At 45.8% G+C, this 16,326-nt stretch overlaps 1 protein-coding gene across 2 annotated transcripts in view; it reads right to left on the bottom strand.

The window, feature by feature from the left end:
• Positions 1–1,618: 1,618 nt before the first annotated feature.
• sema5a (sema domain, seven thrombospondin repeats (type 1 and type 1-like), transmembrane domain (TM) and short cytoplasmic domain, (semaphorin) 5A) overlaps positions 1,619–16,326 on the bottom strand; it is a 67,545-nt gene continuing 52,837 nt past the window's right edge. Inside the window, exons 16-23 of one of the 2 annotated variants that reach the window (XR_007960343.1) lie at positions 13,711–13,936; positions 8,896–9,105; positions 8,039–8,209; positions 7,723–7,878; positions 6,868–6,912; positions 5,546–5,757; positions 4,326–4,661; positions 1,619–2,684 (exon numbers count right to left, since the gene is read on the bottom strand). Coding sequence is in view for 1 of the 2 variants with exons in the window: in XM_052054432.1 (XP_051910392.1) it covers positions 2,565–2,684; positions 5,546–5,757; positions 6,868–6,912; positions 7,723–7,878; positions 8,039–8,209; positions 8,896–9,105; positions 13,711–13,936 (1,140 nt within the window). In the remaining variant the exon portion in view is untranslated. The remainder of the gene's footprint in view (positions 2,685–4,325; positions 4,662–5,545; positions 5,758–6,867; positions 6,913–7,722; positions 7,879–8,038; positions 8,210–8,895; positions 9,106–13,710; positions 13,937–16,326) is intronic. The other variant, XM_052054432.1, reaches the window with a different exon arrangement.

The following is a 16,326-nucleotide window of genomic DNA, read 5'->3' as shown; positions in this document are numbered from 1 at the left end:
GAGGTACGATCATGTAAGGGCAGTCGACATTGTTGTTCGACCAATAAGCGTGGGAGAAGCTCCAAATTCACTTTTCATCCATAAGAACGACTTTCTAAACGTTCTTCTATAATGCAATTCCCATTACTCCATTCAGAGGCTTTAAATCACGCACTGGTAGAAAGTGTTTTCACTGAAAACCGAAGTTGTCAGTAATACTGGCAACGTAAGATGGCTGCCGCCTGGCTTGTGCCTCAAGGGGACGATTATTAGTCATGTCAGTGATAAAAGCGGGTGGATTTTGCTGCTTAATTTGTATGCCACACACACACCATGAAGCAGAATATCGTGTTTAGTCGAGCGGTGCGGCACAGAACGTGTGAAAGAACATTTTTCACTTGACTTCCCCTTTGAAGATACATGCGGATAACTAGACAAGCGCTATGACATCTTCTCGAGTGACCTTCAGCGGTGTTCGTTAGCCATGTGCCCACTGTTTGCGAAAATGTCAAGATGCCAGAAAGACGGTCTTTCCTGGTCAGATCGCGAATGAATGTTGTGAAAATACAATTCATAAAGCGTCAAAGTATCAGAGCGCAGGGAACAGTGGAAAATGTCATTGAATCAAGTAACACTAATAGAAAGGCTCCAGCACACACACACGCACACACACACACAGACTGGCGCCCCTATTGCTTTCTCAGGGGACCACAATGAAGTCAAGGTAAAAAAAAGAGATTGATTCTGAGGAGCCAGATGGAGACGGCTTGTACATCGGGCTGGATCAGCAGCACCCCCCCCCCCCCCACCTAACCCTATCAACCCCCCCATCCCCAAGCCAACAAAACAACATGATTAATGACACCCCGTCCATTACCCTCTGCGCATAGACGGGACGTCAGGTTGAAGGTTGATGGAAAACATCACAGTGTGTGGTATTACGCACCATCATACGCATTAGGTTTCCAACCTCACAAAGCACCCCCACCTTCCCGTTTTCCCCCGGTCTCTTTTTTTTCCTGCTGCCTCACGGCATTTTTATCCTTCAGGTATCCTTCCACTACTAAATAATTTGTCGCTGCACTGCCTGCACAGGACTTGCTGGGAAAGCTGTTATTGCTCAAGTTATAGGTGAATTACTAATGTTATCACGGACTGGATTTTGTACAGGATCATTTGCATAAAAGATGACATATACCTGCAACCCCCCCCCCCCCAACAAAAACAGTAATAGAGGTACCACTCTATCAGTTAAATAGTACATTCAGTTGAGATGTTCAATTCAAAAAGGGATACTTACAGATTCATGAAGACGCACCTACCTTTCAGAAGGTCACTTCTTGCCATCAAAAATCAAACTTCACACAGGGTGCAGCCTGGATTCAAAGCCTCCAAACTCCTACTGTGACACAACCCGGATTTCTACATTGAAACGTGCCACAGTCTATCACTAACTTAAAGTAAGTCCGAATTAGAAATCTCAAGTCAGTATTCAGTATATCATTAGCTCAATGTTTAACCAAAACATTGAGCTAATGACTTCTAACCACGGCATTCGACTTGGCATGCATGTACCAAATGAAACAAGTGTATCAAGTTTTTGATCTCTAGGTGTAAACAATCAACACAAACAAGTATATAGTGTCTGAAGCAGCTTTTAATTTAAGCACAGCAACACAAGCAGACATGTAAAAAAAAAAAAAAAAAAAGTTAGTCGCAACCAAACCACTGAATAACCTAATATTTGGTTCTGAACAAAAAGGTCTTTTTTCTTGATGATAACCTTTGCTTGCAGTATACACGGGTAGAAGCTGTCAAGGATAGTGTTTACTACACTGCGTCTGTACAGTAAATGCCGTTAACATCCTGGTCCCACAAATACAAAGACAAAAAAAGAGAAGCAAACACTGTGTTATCCTGAACATTTTTTTTTTTTACAAAAAATACAAAAAGTACTGTGACTGAATCGGTAGCAGGCTTTGACTACTGCCTAGTTACTTTTTCAGAATACACCAAGAAATTACTTTTAACACTTGAGACAAATAAAAAAAAAAAAAGAAAAATTACAAAGTTGTACGATTCTGATTCAATCACTTGTTGCACAACTCTTTAAGAGGAAAAAAACCAAAGTGACTTCAAATATCTACATTCTGATTCTTGCTATTCATCTTAAAAAAGAAACGTGAACAAAAAAATAAAATGGAATGCTACCATGCAAACTGAGACGTCAGATGTGTCATGCAAAGCAGATGTTTTTGTGCCTCATTATAAATGCGGCACTTTTCACCAAGGTTCACAGAAAAAGTTCATGTGGATTCTTTCCCTTTTGTCTTTGTCGAGTTGTTGGGTCAGTGGGAGAGCCAGTCGTCCTTTTCCCAGAAAGTGAACTGAGCTTTCCGAGCGTACCGCAAGGCACCTGAGAGTGGGCCGCTCCCTCTGTTGGCATGGCGACGTGTTCATGTTTTTGCCTCCAGAAGTCTCAGAGCCAACGGAGCTGCCCGACGCGTGGCTTCACGAATCTCAAGATATACCAAACGCAAAATAATTCCGTCGTCACGGCAGGACGGAGTTTGGCGTCTTCGTAATTAATAGTCATCGTAGGTGTTGAGGTCGGTGAAGTATTGGTTGGTGTAGGTCTTCCCAGTGAGCTGTGGGTTGAAGTACTTTTGCCGTTCCTCCAGAATCAAATTGTTTTTGTTGAATGCCTGCGCAAAGGAAACAAGAACGGGACCAGTCAGTCTGCTCTCGTTTTCCTTACACCGATTAAATTATTATTCAGCTCAGAAATGGGAAGGTGTATCAGGGGCTGCACTGAAAAGACAAAAATAGGAAATAAAACAAAAACACCTTTAGCCTCAGATAAATAAAATGATTTTCTTGAATTATGAGGATTTTATGATTGGAATATTAACAGCTAGTTAAAAAAATATTGATTCCTGTCAAATGACAACTTTTCTTGTACACTGAAAAACCGGTGGTTGCACAAAATAAAAATCATCTGAATCCAGATGCATTTTTAAAGTAGATTTATAGTCTGCTTAAAAAAAAGTGTCCTTATTGTGCTTATTCTTTTCAGTGTGGCCCTAAATAAAAAGTCAAACAACTGAAAGGCATGAAATGAAACATCCATTAAAAAAAAAGGCAATGTCAGGGAGGGGTTGAAAAGAACGCAAGGCCACCACGTGATTGGACCGTTTACTGTGCATTCGCCTCTGTCATCTCTGACAACCAGCACGAGCCATTTCTCGAGCCTTCCGGTACGTTCAAAGTTAGCAATATGGACGGCCGCGGGGTTGCCCGTCCTCTCTCGTGACCTTTGTGAACATGAATCGGCTTTGAAGCAATTACAACATCAGCACTTTTGACGAGTTGGATGCGTTCATATTGTTACGTGCTGAGGGGCTGCGTAATTAAACACTTGATGATGCTGCATAGATACACCGATACACCGTGCGGTGTCGGCGCGGGGGGAATGCATTTATTTGGCTACTTCGCAATTTGTCCACAAAGGAATGCAATCAACACGTTGTTGGCCCCCGGGGACGCTTCCACAGCATCGCTGCAAAAGTGGCTCCTTGGCGGCTCCTTCACAGCTGTGCCCGAGCGCTAATGAGCATTTTCTCACCAAGAAAAGCGCTGACTGAATGATTGTCTCATTCCTAAGAATCAAGCATTCTCAGTAATGTGTTGGAAAATGTACCGAGAGTCAAGGATACGATTGCCATGCTAAATGTGCAGCACAAATGCAGACGGAACAATATCGCACCGTCTTGCTGCAGAAAAGTAAGAATAAATATGCATTCGTTGAGGAAACAGATGTCCAATTTGGATGGATTAACGTAAGACAAGAGTAGTTTGCAACAAAGTAACACAACAAGGACAATTTAAACCTGCAGTAAAAAGACTTCCTCCTTTTAACATGGGTTTGAATGTAATTTGTTCCCTTTGAAGGGTGTGCACACTTGTCGAACTATATTACCTCAGAAGGTATTTTTACATCCCCTCTTTGTAAGTTGTTGTTGTTGAAAACTTCAATTATGCCGCACAGGTTGGATGTCTTATTCATGATGAAAATCCTTTCTTTCGCTCTCCTTTTCATATATCCACTCTATGAATTTAAATGGTTGGCCTAGTCTACGATTATAGCCCGCATTCGCAGACTTACTTCATTTCTTCAAATGAGTTCCGCTTAAAATATTTTGCTTCAAGCTGTACTGGCATTTGTGATGAACAGAGGAGAGTTGAAATTAAACACACAAAACATGACCAAACAAACAAGAGAGACAAACGTGAAAGAACGAAAAACATGCAAATAGAGGCAATCCCAAAGAGAAATATCATCTCACGAGTTGTGCAGGGGAGAGGAAGGGAGTGCGAGTCCTTCATGATGGGGAGGGGTCTGAGCATGGGGAAGATGAACTACAGGCTGTAGTCCAACCTGTCACGCACAGGAAGTGCCGCAGCAAGTGGAAGGAGCACAGCGGGTCAGAGAGAGTTTCGGTTTTGGTTGGGAAAGGGCGGCGGGTGGGGAAGGGGGGGGGGGGTCGAGAGGTGGGATGTTGTAGTGAGGTCAGCGGTTAGTAGAATATCTCCAGGCCCCGCATAGACACCCCCATGTTAGCAGAGACAGGCTGGTGGTGCATGGCGGGCTCGTCCAAGGGCAAGAGAACCGAAACGTCTGGCTGCAAGGAGAGGGAGGAAACAACACCAAAGCTTTTGCTTCGTTATTATTGACTGGACACCAAGTAAGCAATATGCGGCGGCTCCTTTTAGTCAGGATAAAGCTGCTGCTTTGACAATTAGCATCCGTCATTGGAAATACAGCACTAGGGACTTATTGGGAGGAGGACGAGGCTTAGTTTGTCTTTGTATGTTTGATCATCGAGCCCATTTAGAAAGACAGGCACAGGGGAAAAAAATGATAGGCTTTTATTTTTTTGGTTCTTTATTTTTGTAAGGTGACGTGGACTGTCTGTATTAATATTCGCCTCCGTCTGCAAATGAACAGAGTGAATTATGCCCCAGACTCTAATTGCATGACAGATAAATGCTCCCGACACCTTCATGCCTTGATGAAATTACACTCGGAGAGGTTTGCGCTGAGCCAAAGGATCTGTACTGCCTAACAGAGGCCCCCGGGGCGTTTGCTTTTTTTTTGTTCATAAAGTGCCGCTTATGTAATCATCTTCAATTTTTCCAGGTCATCACTGCAGATCTAAAATGCAGCAAGGTAACACATTGTAGAGGTTGATAAAAGCAGTCCCCGGTGCGACGCTCCTCGGAAAGTGTCGTAAGGAGAGATCTCCGAGACACGGTGAGTGTTCCCTGACGGCCCCCCGGGCGCATGAATATATTATGAGAAAGCAGAGGTTTGACGTCGACATAGAACAACGTGACACAGTGAGACGCCAGTGGAGTACATGAAAAAAAAGAGAAAGCCACGCAACACTTGTCAATCTGTTACAAGGCTAGACGGTGTCAGCGCTCGCGTGACAACAGTCCGAGTCATGCGGCGGGGAAGTGTACCTCGTCGCAGTAACCGTTTTGGAAAATATCGAGTACAGACCTTAATGGCCTCCACCGTGTCGTATTTGTCCAGTTTGTTGATGTGGTTGGTGATGCTGGTGTTGAGCGGCGCGGCGGAGATGGGGTGGATGACGGTGGCGTCGTGCGACTGCTGCTGGTAGTGCTGGCAGTACGAATACACCAGCAGGGTGACCAGACATCCCAGAATGGAGCTGCTGAGCCCCACGGCGATCATGTGGAAGAGGTTGAAATCTGAATGGAGGTCAAGCAGAGGGAAGGAGGGAGATTGGAAGCTCAAGCTGAAAAATCACGCTCTGATGATGGCCTCGTTAAGGCCCGAGAAATTGGTGATGGCGAAGCCTTCTTGGAATCCTTCCATCCTTCTTCTAGAGGGCATATCCTCATTAGGGTAGCCCATGTGCTGGAGCCGATCGTGGTCGGTGGTGGTCGAGAGGCAAGGGCGCAACCTCAACCGGGTGACAACCAATTACGGGGCACATGTAGACAAAACAACCATTCATGCAGAATAACAAACGGGAACGTTAGCTTCGTTGGGAGATTAACCAGACATTCATGTTTTGGGAATGTGGGAGGAATCCCAAAGTACCTGGGGAAGGCAGATAAAACGTTGTCCGCTGTATTGGAATTTAGCTAGAATGCCAACGGGCGGCTCGAGAAATACTTTCCTCATTTCGTGAGTGATTGAATGCGACTTAGCTTTAGATTTAGATTTATCACTTAATCGTTTAGGTCCGTCACATCTCCTTTTTGGAGACCATTACTATCGTTTTTTTAGAGACATATACAATATTGCATGCAATTCTATAAATATCTGCTAACATTGAGAACAAACGAGCAAATCTTGTCAGTAACTGTCAAAAGTTGTCATAGGTGACAAGTCCCAATTTGGGTATTGGGCTGTGAACTTCCATGACTTGACTCCCAGCTGCCAGTTGTGTGCCAAACACACGCAAGCGTATTGGTGCGCTTCTTATGAATCCCGAGCACTTTCATCAGCATTCCTGCAGCTGTGGCGGAAGTAAACATGGTTAAAAGAGATTTGATTGATCCCCTCAAACTGTAACCGTGTAGCTACGGTACATTTTACTCGGGTTTTTCGGCACCTGAATTTTAAGTGCGACTGCAGTATGTTAGTGGAGGACATGCGTGTGCGTGCATGTGTGGCCTAGCATGTCGTTTAGACTACTGCAGTGAGATTATTATCAGATCAGCATTTCCCTTCAATTCATCGTTTTCGGGGGGCGGGATTTATATTCATTTAAGCAGAATTGCAAATTAGTACGCCACATGTAGGTTTTTCTCTCTCTCACGCACGTTCAACGAGACTCACACATTTATTACCTCCACAGCGTCTCTCCTCCTGACTGGAGCGTGCAATGGAGATTTCTGATAAAATAAGAGAAAAAAAAATAGCAAAAGGTATCAGAATTAGGCCTGGAACCGGCACAAACACACTCCTGCCCGCGTGACAAATTACACCTCCGTTGGCGAATGGCGAGATGAAAGCTGCTTTCAATATGAGAAAGATTACCGGAGAAACTCCGCAAGCTATAATCATGGCCGTGGCGGCACCTGGAGTGTTTGATGAAAAATAGATGTCCTCATTAGAGAAAATTAAGTACAAAACATTTCTAATATAGCCCCATTGACAAGCCTTCTTATTAAAGGCGATTGATGAGGAACGAAAATGGGTAATTCCGTAAGACTTTTGCAAAAGTATTATATTCTTGCTAATTAACGCAGAATGCTTAACGACCTTTGATTCAGTTAATTGTTTACCCTCGTGATTAATGGAAGTGCTGGTTAGCTTGGGGCTTGTGAATAGTGTCAGGTAGTCATTTCTTTTTAGGACTTTGCATTAAAATTGTTGACATAGTTGTTTATGACTAATGTGTTCTATTTTGCTTTAAGGATCGGCTGTGGAAGAAATCGATGCACAGACGCGTTTCTTGCTACTTTCTACCAATAGCAATATGGGTGTCGATGAAGGACAAACTTCCAAAGGTGCCATTTCCTCACTTTTTGCGGGTGTCATGCCTCGACTGATCTCAGTGCGAAATCATTTACATCATCCGAATGCCCAGAGTGAGATGAAAAAATATCGTGACATTATTGAGATGACTGCAGTGGGCCTTCGTCCTCGAGCTGTATCCTCACTGCCTTCGTCTGTGAATGCGCGTCTTGTCTCAATGGTACCTGGTATAAAGTTGGACTCGGGAGAGCACGGCCTGCTCTCGCTGCTGTTTCCTGAGCACTGATTTCCAGTAGGAAACAGGACATCACAATGACGGACACGTAACTGGGCCCCTCTGGAGTCGCACTGGGACCACTGTGACCAGGTGGACCAGCTCTCTGCGAACGAAAAAAAAAAGACAGTAAATCTCCCAGCTGCGTTGTGTCGTTGGTGTGGGTCCTTGGTTATGTATTAGTCATGCATGACTGACTTCCACGTGGCCTAGGGTGACTGAAAAGTATAAGCAATGTATGTGTGTGTGTGTGTATGTGTTTATACCTGGACAGGTTTGAGTGTTGCACAGCGCCTCCTCAGTGTGCAGGCCAAGGCAGATGTCCCCTCCGTAAGCAGGCGGGGGGTTACTGCAAGTCCGAGTCCTCATGTAATGTCCGCCTCCGCACGTCACGGAGCACTTGGACCACGGAGACCAGCAGGACCAGCTCCCATCCACTAAAGGTAGCAAGAGGAAGGACAAAAGAAAATCATTAGAATGTTTTGGTGTAATTTTTGCGGGCAATAAGAGATACAGAAATTCATACCAAAGGTGAAGCACTATTATGAGGGCAGACCGGGGAATGACAAGTCAATATCGTTAATATCCAATCATATGGATAAATGACAAGTGCATTTTGCCCTTTTTTCAAGAGCATCCGAGAATTGCTTTTAAAGACCCTCTGGCGCTTGGCAGCTCTTGCGCAGGTAATTGAAGATGCCGCGGCTTTTTGTCATCTTGGCGTAATTTCTCTATCTCAAAGTGACGCGCAAGTCGATTCCTGGCGCTACCGTGACGGATCGTCTCATCTTGGGCAAAGTTGTGAGAAAAACACAAAGATTCATTTGTTCCCTAAACCAGACGGATGGTTGGCCCGACACCTGTTTTCCTCCTTCAAAGCTTTGGATTAAAGACGATAGGATAAGACGGCGGAAGATCCCAGCTGGTCTCACGCCGCATCTGCCGGGTCCGCCAAAAATGGCGTCAGACTTTCATAGGAGAGGCATTTGTATTCATTGCTGCTCAAACCTCAGGGCCCCAACTATCGCTTAGGTGTGATTAGTCTCCATCTTCACACAATGTGAATATTCTTTAAGACCCGTCTGTGCGTTTGATGATGAGAATCTGTGTGGGCATGCCTTACCGGGACAAGGAGTGGTGTTGCACTCCTGGTACTCCTGGGCAGCCCCCAGGCAGGTCTGACCCCCGTACTTTGGCTCCGGGTTGCTGCAAGCCCGTTTCCTGCTGCGGATGCCACGACTGCAGTCTCTGCTGCACTGGGTCCAAGAAGACCACGAAGACCAGCCACCGTTGACGGTGCGTGCGGAGGTCTTGCCCAGGTGAAGAACCTCACCTGGAGCACGGACAATTAAGATGACTTCAGCTAAATCAAGAGCTGCACATTTAAAACTTTCTCGTGCGACGACGTCGACAGAACTGGCGAAGCGGGAATGATGGATTAGAAACAGCCGTGGGGCTGTTGTGTATCGCGGCGTTCTCCGCAGACCTCATTTCTATTTTCTGAAGATGGATTCAGGAAGTTAAGTGCGGCGTCTTGTGTTCATCAAACAACATCAGTTTCCATCATTGGTGCTCTCATGCGGAGTGAATCACGGAATCAGAAAGTGATTTCTTTTTTTTATTCAACTCTAATTACCACATGCATTAATCAGCGTTGTGAAAGTGCTGCGGCCTGTGAGCACTACGGGGAGGAATCATCTGGTCCCTCTGAATGAGAAGCCATCTGTCCGAGTCAATGATAATCACCTGCAATGAAATTACAGTGACTGTCCAGGCCACTGTCGGATGAGTCATTCATTCCTTCAACACTTTTCTACTTTTACAGACGATAATGCAGCTCCGGCTCTCAAAAGCCAGGCTTAATTTTGGTCAATCTTCTTCTTCATCACTCATCTTCTTCAAGGTCTTTTATTTTTGTACCTTTCTTCCTCTTCTTGTCTATTTTTGCCATTGAAGTTTGTCCCCGCCCCACACTCATGACCAAAACCGGAACCCGTTTTTTTCCAGCCCTCGGGCTGCCCTGTAATCTCGGGGAGACGGAGTGTTCACCTTGCGCTAGTCCTCAACCCCTTCATAAATATGGCCGACCGACCTTGGCAGCTTAGAGCCTCATCACCTCACAAGCTGGCGTGTGCACCGATCGGGCCCGTCGCTCTTGATCGAGTCTAAGCGTGCAGTGGCACGGACTGACCCGCCTGCAGCTGTGACCTGATACTCTTCATCCAGACTTCTTTCAGGGCCACTTAAGGAACGGCTGCTCGTGACTGTTATGTTGGCGAGCTCCGTCATGTTTCAGCTCATCAATGCAGGCCTTCAACATAACCGGGAACGTCTCCTCTCGTTGTGGCAGAAAAGGTTTGCTAGAAGTCAAGCCACCATTTTTATCCATCTACGAGGGTTGTGCCAGAACCTATCCCAGCCCTGTGATTGGCTGCTTATCAGCCATGCTTTCATTGTGATTGGCTGCTTATCAGCAAGGCACATGTAGACGAACAACCATTCACACTCACAATCTCACCTGCGATCAGTCAACCTGACATGTATGTTTTGGGAACGTGGGAAGACACCTGCACCCGGAGAAAACCCACACAGGCATGGGGAGAACATGCATATTCCATACAGGAGTCAAACTAGTGACATGTGTGCGCAGCTTCCAATGTAAGTTTTTTGATATCACATACTGTACGCCCCTACTAGTGAGAAAGAAGTGTCCTAGATTCAGGGAAGCCCAGCCATTTTCTGTGTGTGTGTGTGTGTGTGTCATGCTATTAAATGTTGTGTTGTGGTTGGCCAGAGTGGAACCATGCAACAGAATTTTTTTTGGCTGCCCTGAGATGTGTCAGGCGGCAGCCTCCTCAAGGGAAGCTTTTCATGGAGGAGCCAACTAAAGAGAAAGCAATTAAACCTCTTCAAAGGGCACAGGGGTGTAATAAACAGAACAGACTCACAAATAGCCATGAAATACACAATGATGTTCACAAAAGTAACGTGACACCTGGTCGTTAAAGGAAGTGGAAGAAAACATTGAATTTGTTTTGCTACAAAGGGGATATGGCCCGTCAAACACAAAAAAGGCTGATGGAAGAATGTTGCAAGCTACAGAAAAAGTCCAACTACTGTACGTCACGGGTGATGCTGAACCCCACCAAGGCTCTGGCTCACAACTGCATTCCCCTGATCGAACTGAAGTTCCCTGTCTCGGCTTCCCTACTTGGATTGCCGCCACCCACGCAAGCAGAATAAAACGGCCGGATGAAGAGACTAAAGCGTGTCGTAGGATCATCCGCGTGGTGTTATGTGGGATAGGAATGCCGCAACATTTCATCCCAATTATTATTAGTTGCTGCTTCAATTTCTCGAAGCCGTGAATGTGACATGCATTCAAAGATATCAAAGTTGCCTCATTCCAAACACGTCTGTGGAGTTTGGTCTTCAAAGGAAGAAACGACAACACCACCAACGTGAAAGCTGCTGGGGGGGTCACATAAAATTGCTTTGGAGGGTACAGTAACAAACGCGATATCCCGCTGGTCCGGTTCCACTGTACGCTTGTGTTTTGTCGAACCATCAGATTCGTCATCCATATGGGTTCCATCAAAGCCTGACTTCAAGGATGTTAAATGGCAATGCCGACCCAGCAATTCTTTTCATATGTTGGCTTATCGTTTAGGTGGCCGGCTCGTTTGTCCGGTGAGAATCGCTTGATCTCAGCTTCTGACAGACGCTTGGCCCTCACCGATTGTTTTTGCCGCATGTAACTCCATGCTGACAATGTTGCGGTGTTTAAAGATGAGTGGAAATCATTTGAAAACAGATGCTCGCGGGAATAAATTACAGCTATAATGCAAAGGTATGCTTTTGAAAAGTCCAGGTTGAAAGGTTTTGGTTGAGTCGGGCCGGCGCACGGTGCAGATGTGGGCCTCAATTTGATGCTTTTCAATGTATCAAATATACAGCAAGAAAAAAAGAACAAAAGCTATTGAGAAGCAAGACCACAAGGTCAGCTTGTTTTTTGGATACTATTGTCAAAAATAAGCCTTTCTTCTCCCCAGGAACTTGAGGCACCAGCATGACGTCATGGAAGCAAAACCCCCCCATAGTATTAATACAAAAAAATAAGTCCGTTTATCATAAACATATGAATCATTCTGGTGAGTGGAATGGACATTTACACTATTCATCTTAGATTTGCATTCATTAAAAAAAAAAAATCCTGGAGAAGACCCGTGATAGAAAACTTCAAATAAACTGCGCGCACTTGTAAGCTAAACCCGTTCTGTTTTCTGTCTTGATAAAAGCGAGTCAGCCGTATAAAGCGAAGCGTGCTGGCTGAGCAGAGAGAGAAAACAAAGCAGAGACAATAAGGAGAGCGCAGCGGTTATCATCCGTCAGCACTGGCGTGTGTCGACCAAGTCTGTGCTGTGTGGAAAAGTAATCTGTTGCCCACAAGAGGGTCCTGGCCCTGATAGCACATCAGCTCAAGTGAAACGCGTCGAGCTTGCTGACATCCCCACACTTTCTCCAGGGGAAACAATGAAGCCATCGCTCACCAAAGCGAGCTGACCACGGAATAAACTCACAAGCTTCCAAAGCGATGGCTGTGGGTTGCTTCTCACACTCTGAGAAGTCATGGGGAATAGTGGCCATGAAATATAATAATCTTCCAAAAATACTTGCAAAACAAAAACAAACAAAAAAATGTCGCTCACACAAATGGAACCACATGAAAAGAATACAGAAATGGACAAAGCGTGAAGCAGGACACCCTGGCTTTGATTCCGACATCTGGGATTTTAGCCATTGCGGCTTCGGACAAACTCATTCATTGCTATCATTAAGCTATGAGCAATCACGTGAGTCAGCACAGTATGCGCTGTAGTATCCAGTAAAAGCTTCAAAGAAATAATCATAGTCACCATTTATCTGCTGTCATGAAAATGGATCCACATCTTAATACGAGTCAAGAGCAATAAAGGCTCTTCGTGCACCATCATCACATGATGACTGACTGTGTGAGATGAAAGCGTCTGAGCAATTTGTAGAAGCCCACACAATGCGGCGGCGAGGCAAAAGACGAACAAAATGATGTGATTGGGGGATAAGCGGAGCAGCCAGACGGCGTGTTCAGGGGAAAAACTTGTAATGAATCGGCTTCGAATGAGAAACCCAAAATGAAGGCCGTAAACTTGAAACAACGACTGACCGTGAATGGAATCGGCTCTTAAACATTTATTTTCATTCTGCATACGAGCACATCGATTTTGTTTTCCCTTGCCTGATTTGCGAGGTGCTAGGAAACGACCTGATTTCTCTTGAGTGCTGCATCACCAGACGTGAAGAGGAACATTTTGGAAAAGATTCACACCCTGTTTTCCATATTGGGTCAAGGCCAATAAAACGCCACCGGGGCGACGGTCATTTAGCTGCTCTCTCTGTCCCGGAAGCACGGTTTCGATGAGCACATATTATAGACATGGCCCAGTCTTTCTGTGGCTTTTTGTCTGAAAAGAAACGGGATAAGATGCCAGCTGCAGGTCCTTCGACGGAATGATTGCGTGGCAGCGGATAGCTTGGATGCCTCCTCTTTGCGAGGTTCCGGGTTTGAGTCTGGCCCCACCGCTTCACCAAATGTCAAGTCGCCCGCTACCCGAGTGAGGACGTTCTAGCCTCACCTTGGATTAATGAAAGAGTTGCTCCAAAATACCTTTGCCCAAATTGTTCATCATATCAGAGATTGATGTAGCTTTAATGTAAAGATTGGCTTTTGGCTTGAAGTTAATTAACATGTCTGACGCATCGGCCCGTTGATAAATGACTGAAGCTGAAAAATGGGGTTGTTTTTTTTTTTTTTTGGAGTGAAAAACATGCAGAAAGAAAGACGGCGGGGCTGCACCAAGGCAGAAAAATCCAGCGGACGAGGCAGCAAATAGCTTCTCACCATCAGTGGAGCAGCCCGTCGAGCCGTCGCTGGAACAGTAGCGCATTTCGATCCTCTGCCTGCCCACCTCCAGCAGGCTGGCATCCGGTATACGAGCTTTGCACGTGTAACGGAAACGCTGCTCATAGTGCCCGCCATTGTCGGAAATGTTCACCGGTGTCCACGGGGTCCACGGAGTGGTTTTCTTCAGGTCAGGACAAGGCTGGGAGTTGCACGACTGGTACTCCTGCGGATGAGGGGGAGGGGAAAATGTTTCTATGCGGCAGGTAGGAGAAGATAATCACGTGTCGTTAAAAGTGACAATTACGCATGAACATTTCAGACAGAAACGATTGCAGAATCTTCCAAGCCGAGTGAAAACACCAGGCAATTGCTGCGAAAAATTCTCAAATGCGATATTTGATGTAGAAACAAAGCCCTTTCAAATATTTAATTGCTGCTCATCCTTGGAAGGCAGCTGATTCTGGTTCTGGGTGGCTGATGCCACTGTTGGGTTAGTCTGCCCCGCCAAAATATCCGCTCGGCTGGCTGGGGGCCCGATGAGGATACCTTCCCTTGTGACACCTTCACTGAACATGGCGAGACGCAAACAAAGCAGGCAGGAAAGGTCATTGATGGAGTTCAGAGGCAAGTAAAAAAAAAAAAGGGGGGGGTGAAGGGAGGTAGAAATAAGCCGCTTTCCTCCTGTCTGCATCTGGCTATAAATATGAAAAACACATCACCGAAGCTCACGATGCGAGTCACATTCAGGAACGTCGTGAGAATGTATGGCCTTAAATTGCCTCCACCGGCTTCCATTAGGACGAGTGGTCAGAAAATAACAGTTGTGGCGCCGTACGGGATGATAACTCGAGTCAGGAGATAATCGCGGACGGCGGTTCCATGGCGGAAGAAGCGAAAGACCGGCTGCTATTTTCCCCTCGCAGGCTTGTTTATTTATGCTGAATACGCCTTGAGTGACTGCTAGACCTTGAAAAAGAAGATAAGAGCCCGGCGGATAGTCGTGTGACAGGTCACAAAATTAGGTACACCTACACATTCAAATCTGATTCGATAACTTCAGGTGTTTAATGTCACTGCTGCACACCGTACCCGTTTCTTATCGGGGGGAAAAAAAAATATTAAGCGACCTAAAAATTTGTACGATTCATTGGATGCAATTCGATTGGAAACCATAAATGTTTCTTCCCCCCACCCCCTAATACTAACATGGCAAATACGTCTGCTCTAAAATGAGCATTATTTTGCCTTGGTGGAGGTCGACTCTCACCTTTTACTTTTGGTTCAGTGTCTTGGGCCCTGTTGTGGGAAAATATTTTGGATATTACTGTAATAAATGACACCCAGAGTGGTGGTCGTCATTCTTGCAGCGAGGGGCAGGCCGCATGCAGTAAACAGCGCACGCTCCTCTGATGAACTGAGAAGTTTCTGTGAGCCTTCTACTGAGAAGGAGCTGCCTTGTGCTCACAAACATCCACGGTTTAGTTATCTGGAACAAGTCGTGCAGAATAGCCTCGGGCTGCAAACTGCGGCACCGAGTCTGAAGGCAACAAATTATCTGCTCACGTGTAGCAGCCTATTCTGCACAAAGTGGCCCGTGAGTGGACAGCACTCATCATCGTCAGTTTTACTTCTCGTCTCATTCCACCCATCTCTGTCCGCTCTCTTTTACAGTTCATAACCCCCCGTTCTCGGTCCTCCTTCCACCACTTGCATCGGCCTCATCTTTCTTTGCCCCTTCCGATCGTCACGCTTTCCTCCTCTTTGAGAGCCAAGGTTATAAACACACTTGGCGAGATTGAGATTCCGTTAGCATCCAGGCTGATCGAGTGCGTCCCGTCCACTGCACTTCCTGCCTCTTTCCATCTCGTGCCGTAATCGCCGCCACACATTAATATTTAACATGATTCCACACGAGCCGCCACCTGTCTGCGGTCTTCAGACACAACAAATGCGCAGCGACGCGAAGGCGTCCTTCCTGCCTTTCTGGCGCCCGCAGCAACTCACGTGTGGACCAAAGCCAGATAAAGGGAAGTGGTCTGTGGGTGTTACGAGTTGTTCATGGTTGCCAAACACAGTAAATATTTCATGAAACTTTGCCGGTATGCCCCCTCGCAAAGGAATCATGTCAATGCAGAGACCTAAGGAGATCATTACTGGGCTGAGAGCTAAACCGCATTCAGTGACTCAAGAGAGCGACTTAAATACCGCTCGTAAATAGTTGATAGCAAGATGCTCAATGTATAGCTCATAAATACATCGCACTGACTGAACCCTCATAAAGAGCGACGTGGTTTAGCAAGAGGTGAAATACTTTGATGCCAGAGGTTTCCCTACAGTACAAGTACGCAAATATAAATCGTAAAGGACTGACAAGTGATTTTTCAACAAGTCCATGACCCCCCCAAAAATATATATATAAGTAGCACGCTCACGTCGTCTAGGTCTTTTTTTTTTTTTTGGTGTGTGGATACAGTGCTGTTGTGCTCGGCCAGTTGGAGGTGAATAATAACAAGTCTTGCCCGTCTAACCTCCCGCCATGATTACACTAATTACGCTGCTTATTGGTGTTTCTATGTTGGTGCATGTCGCCTATTTACGTACACAGCGGCTCCC

This window comes from Hippocampus zosterae, chromosome 20 (assembly GCF_025434085.1).
Source record: "Hippocampus zosterae strain Florida chromosome 20, ASM2543408v3, whole genome shotgun sequence".
Lineage (NCBI taxonomy): Eukaryota > Metazoa > Chordata > Actinopteri > Syngnathiformes > Syngnathidae > Hippocampus > Hippocampus zosterae.
The sequence above is the reverse complement of the archived record's forward strand: the minus strand, read 5'-3'. Positions and strand labels throughout refer to the sequence as shown.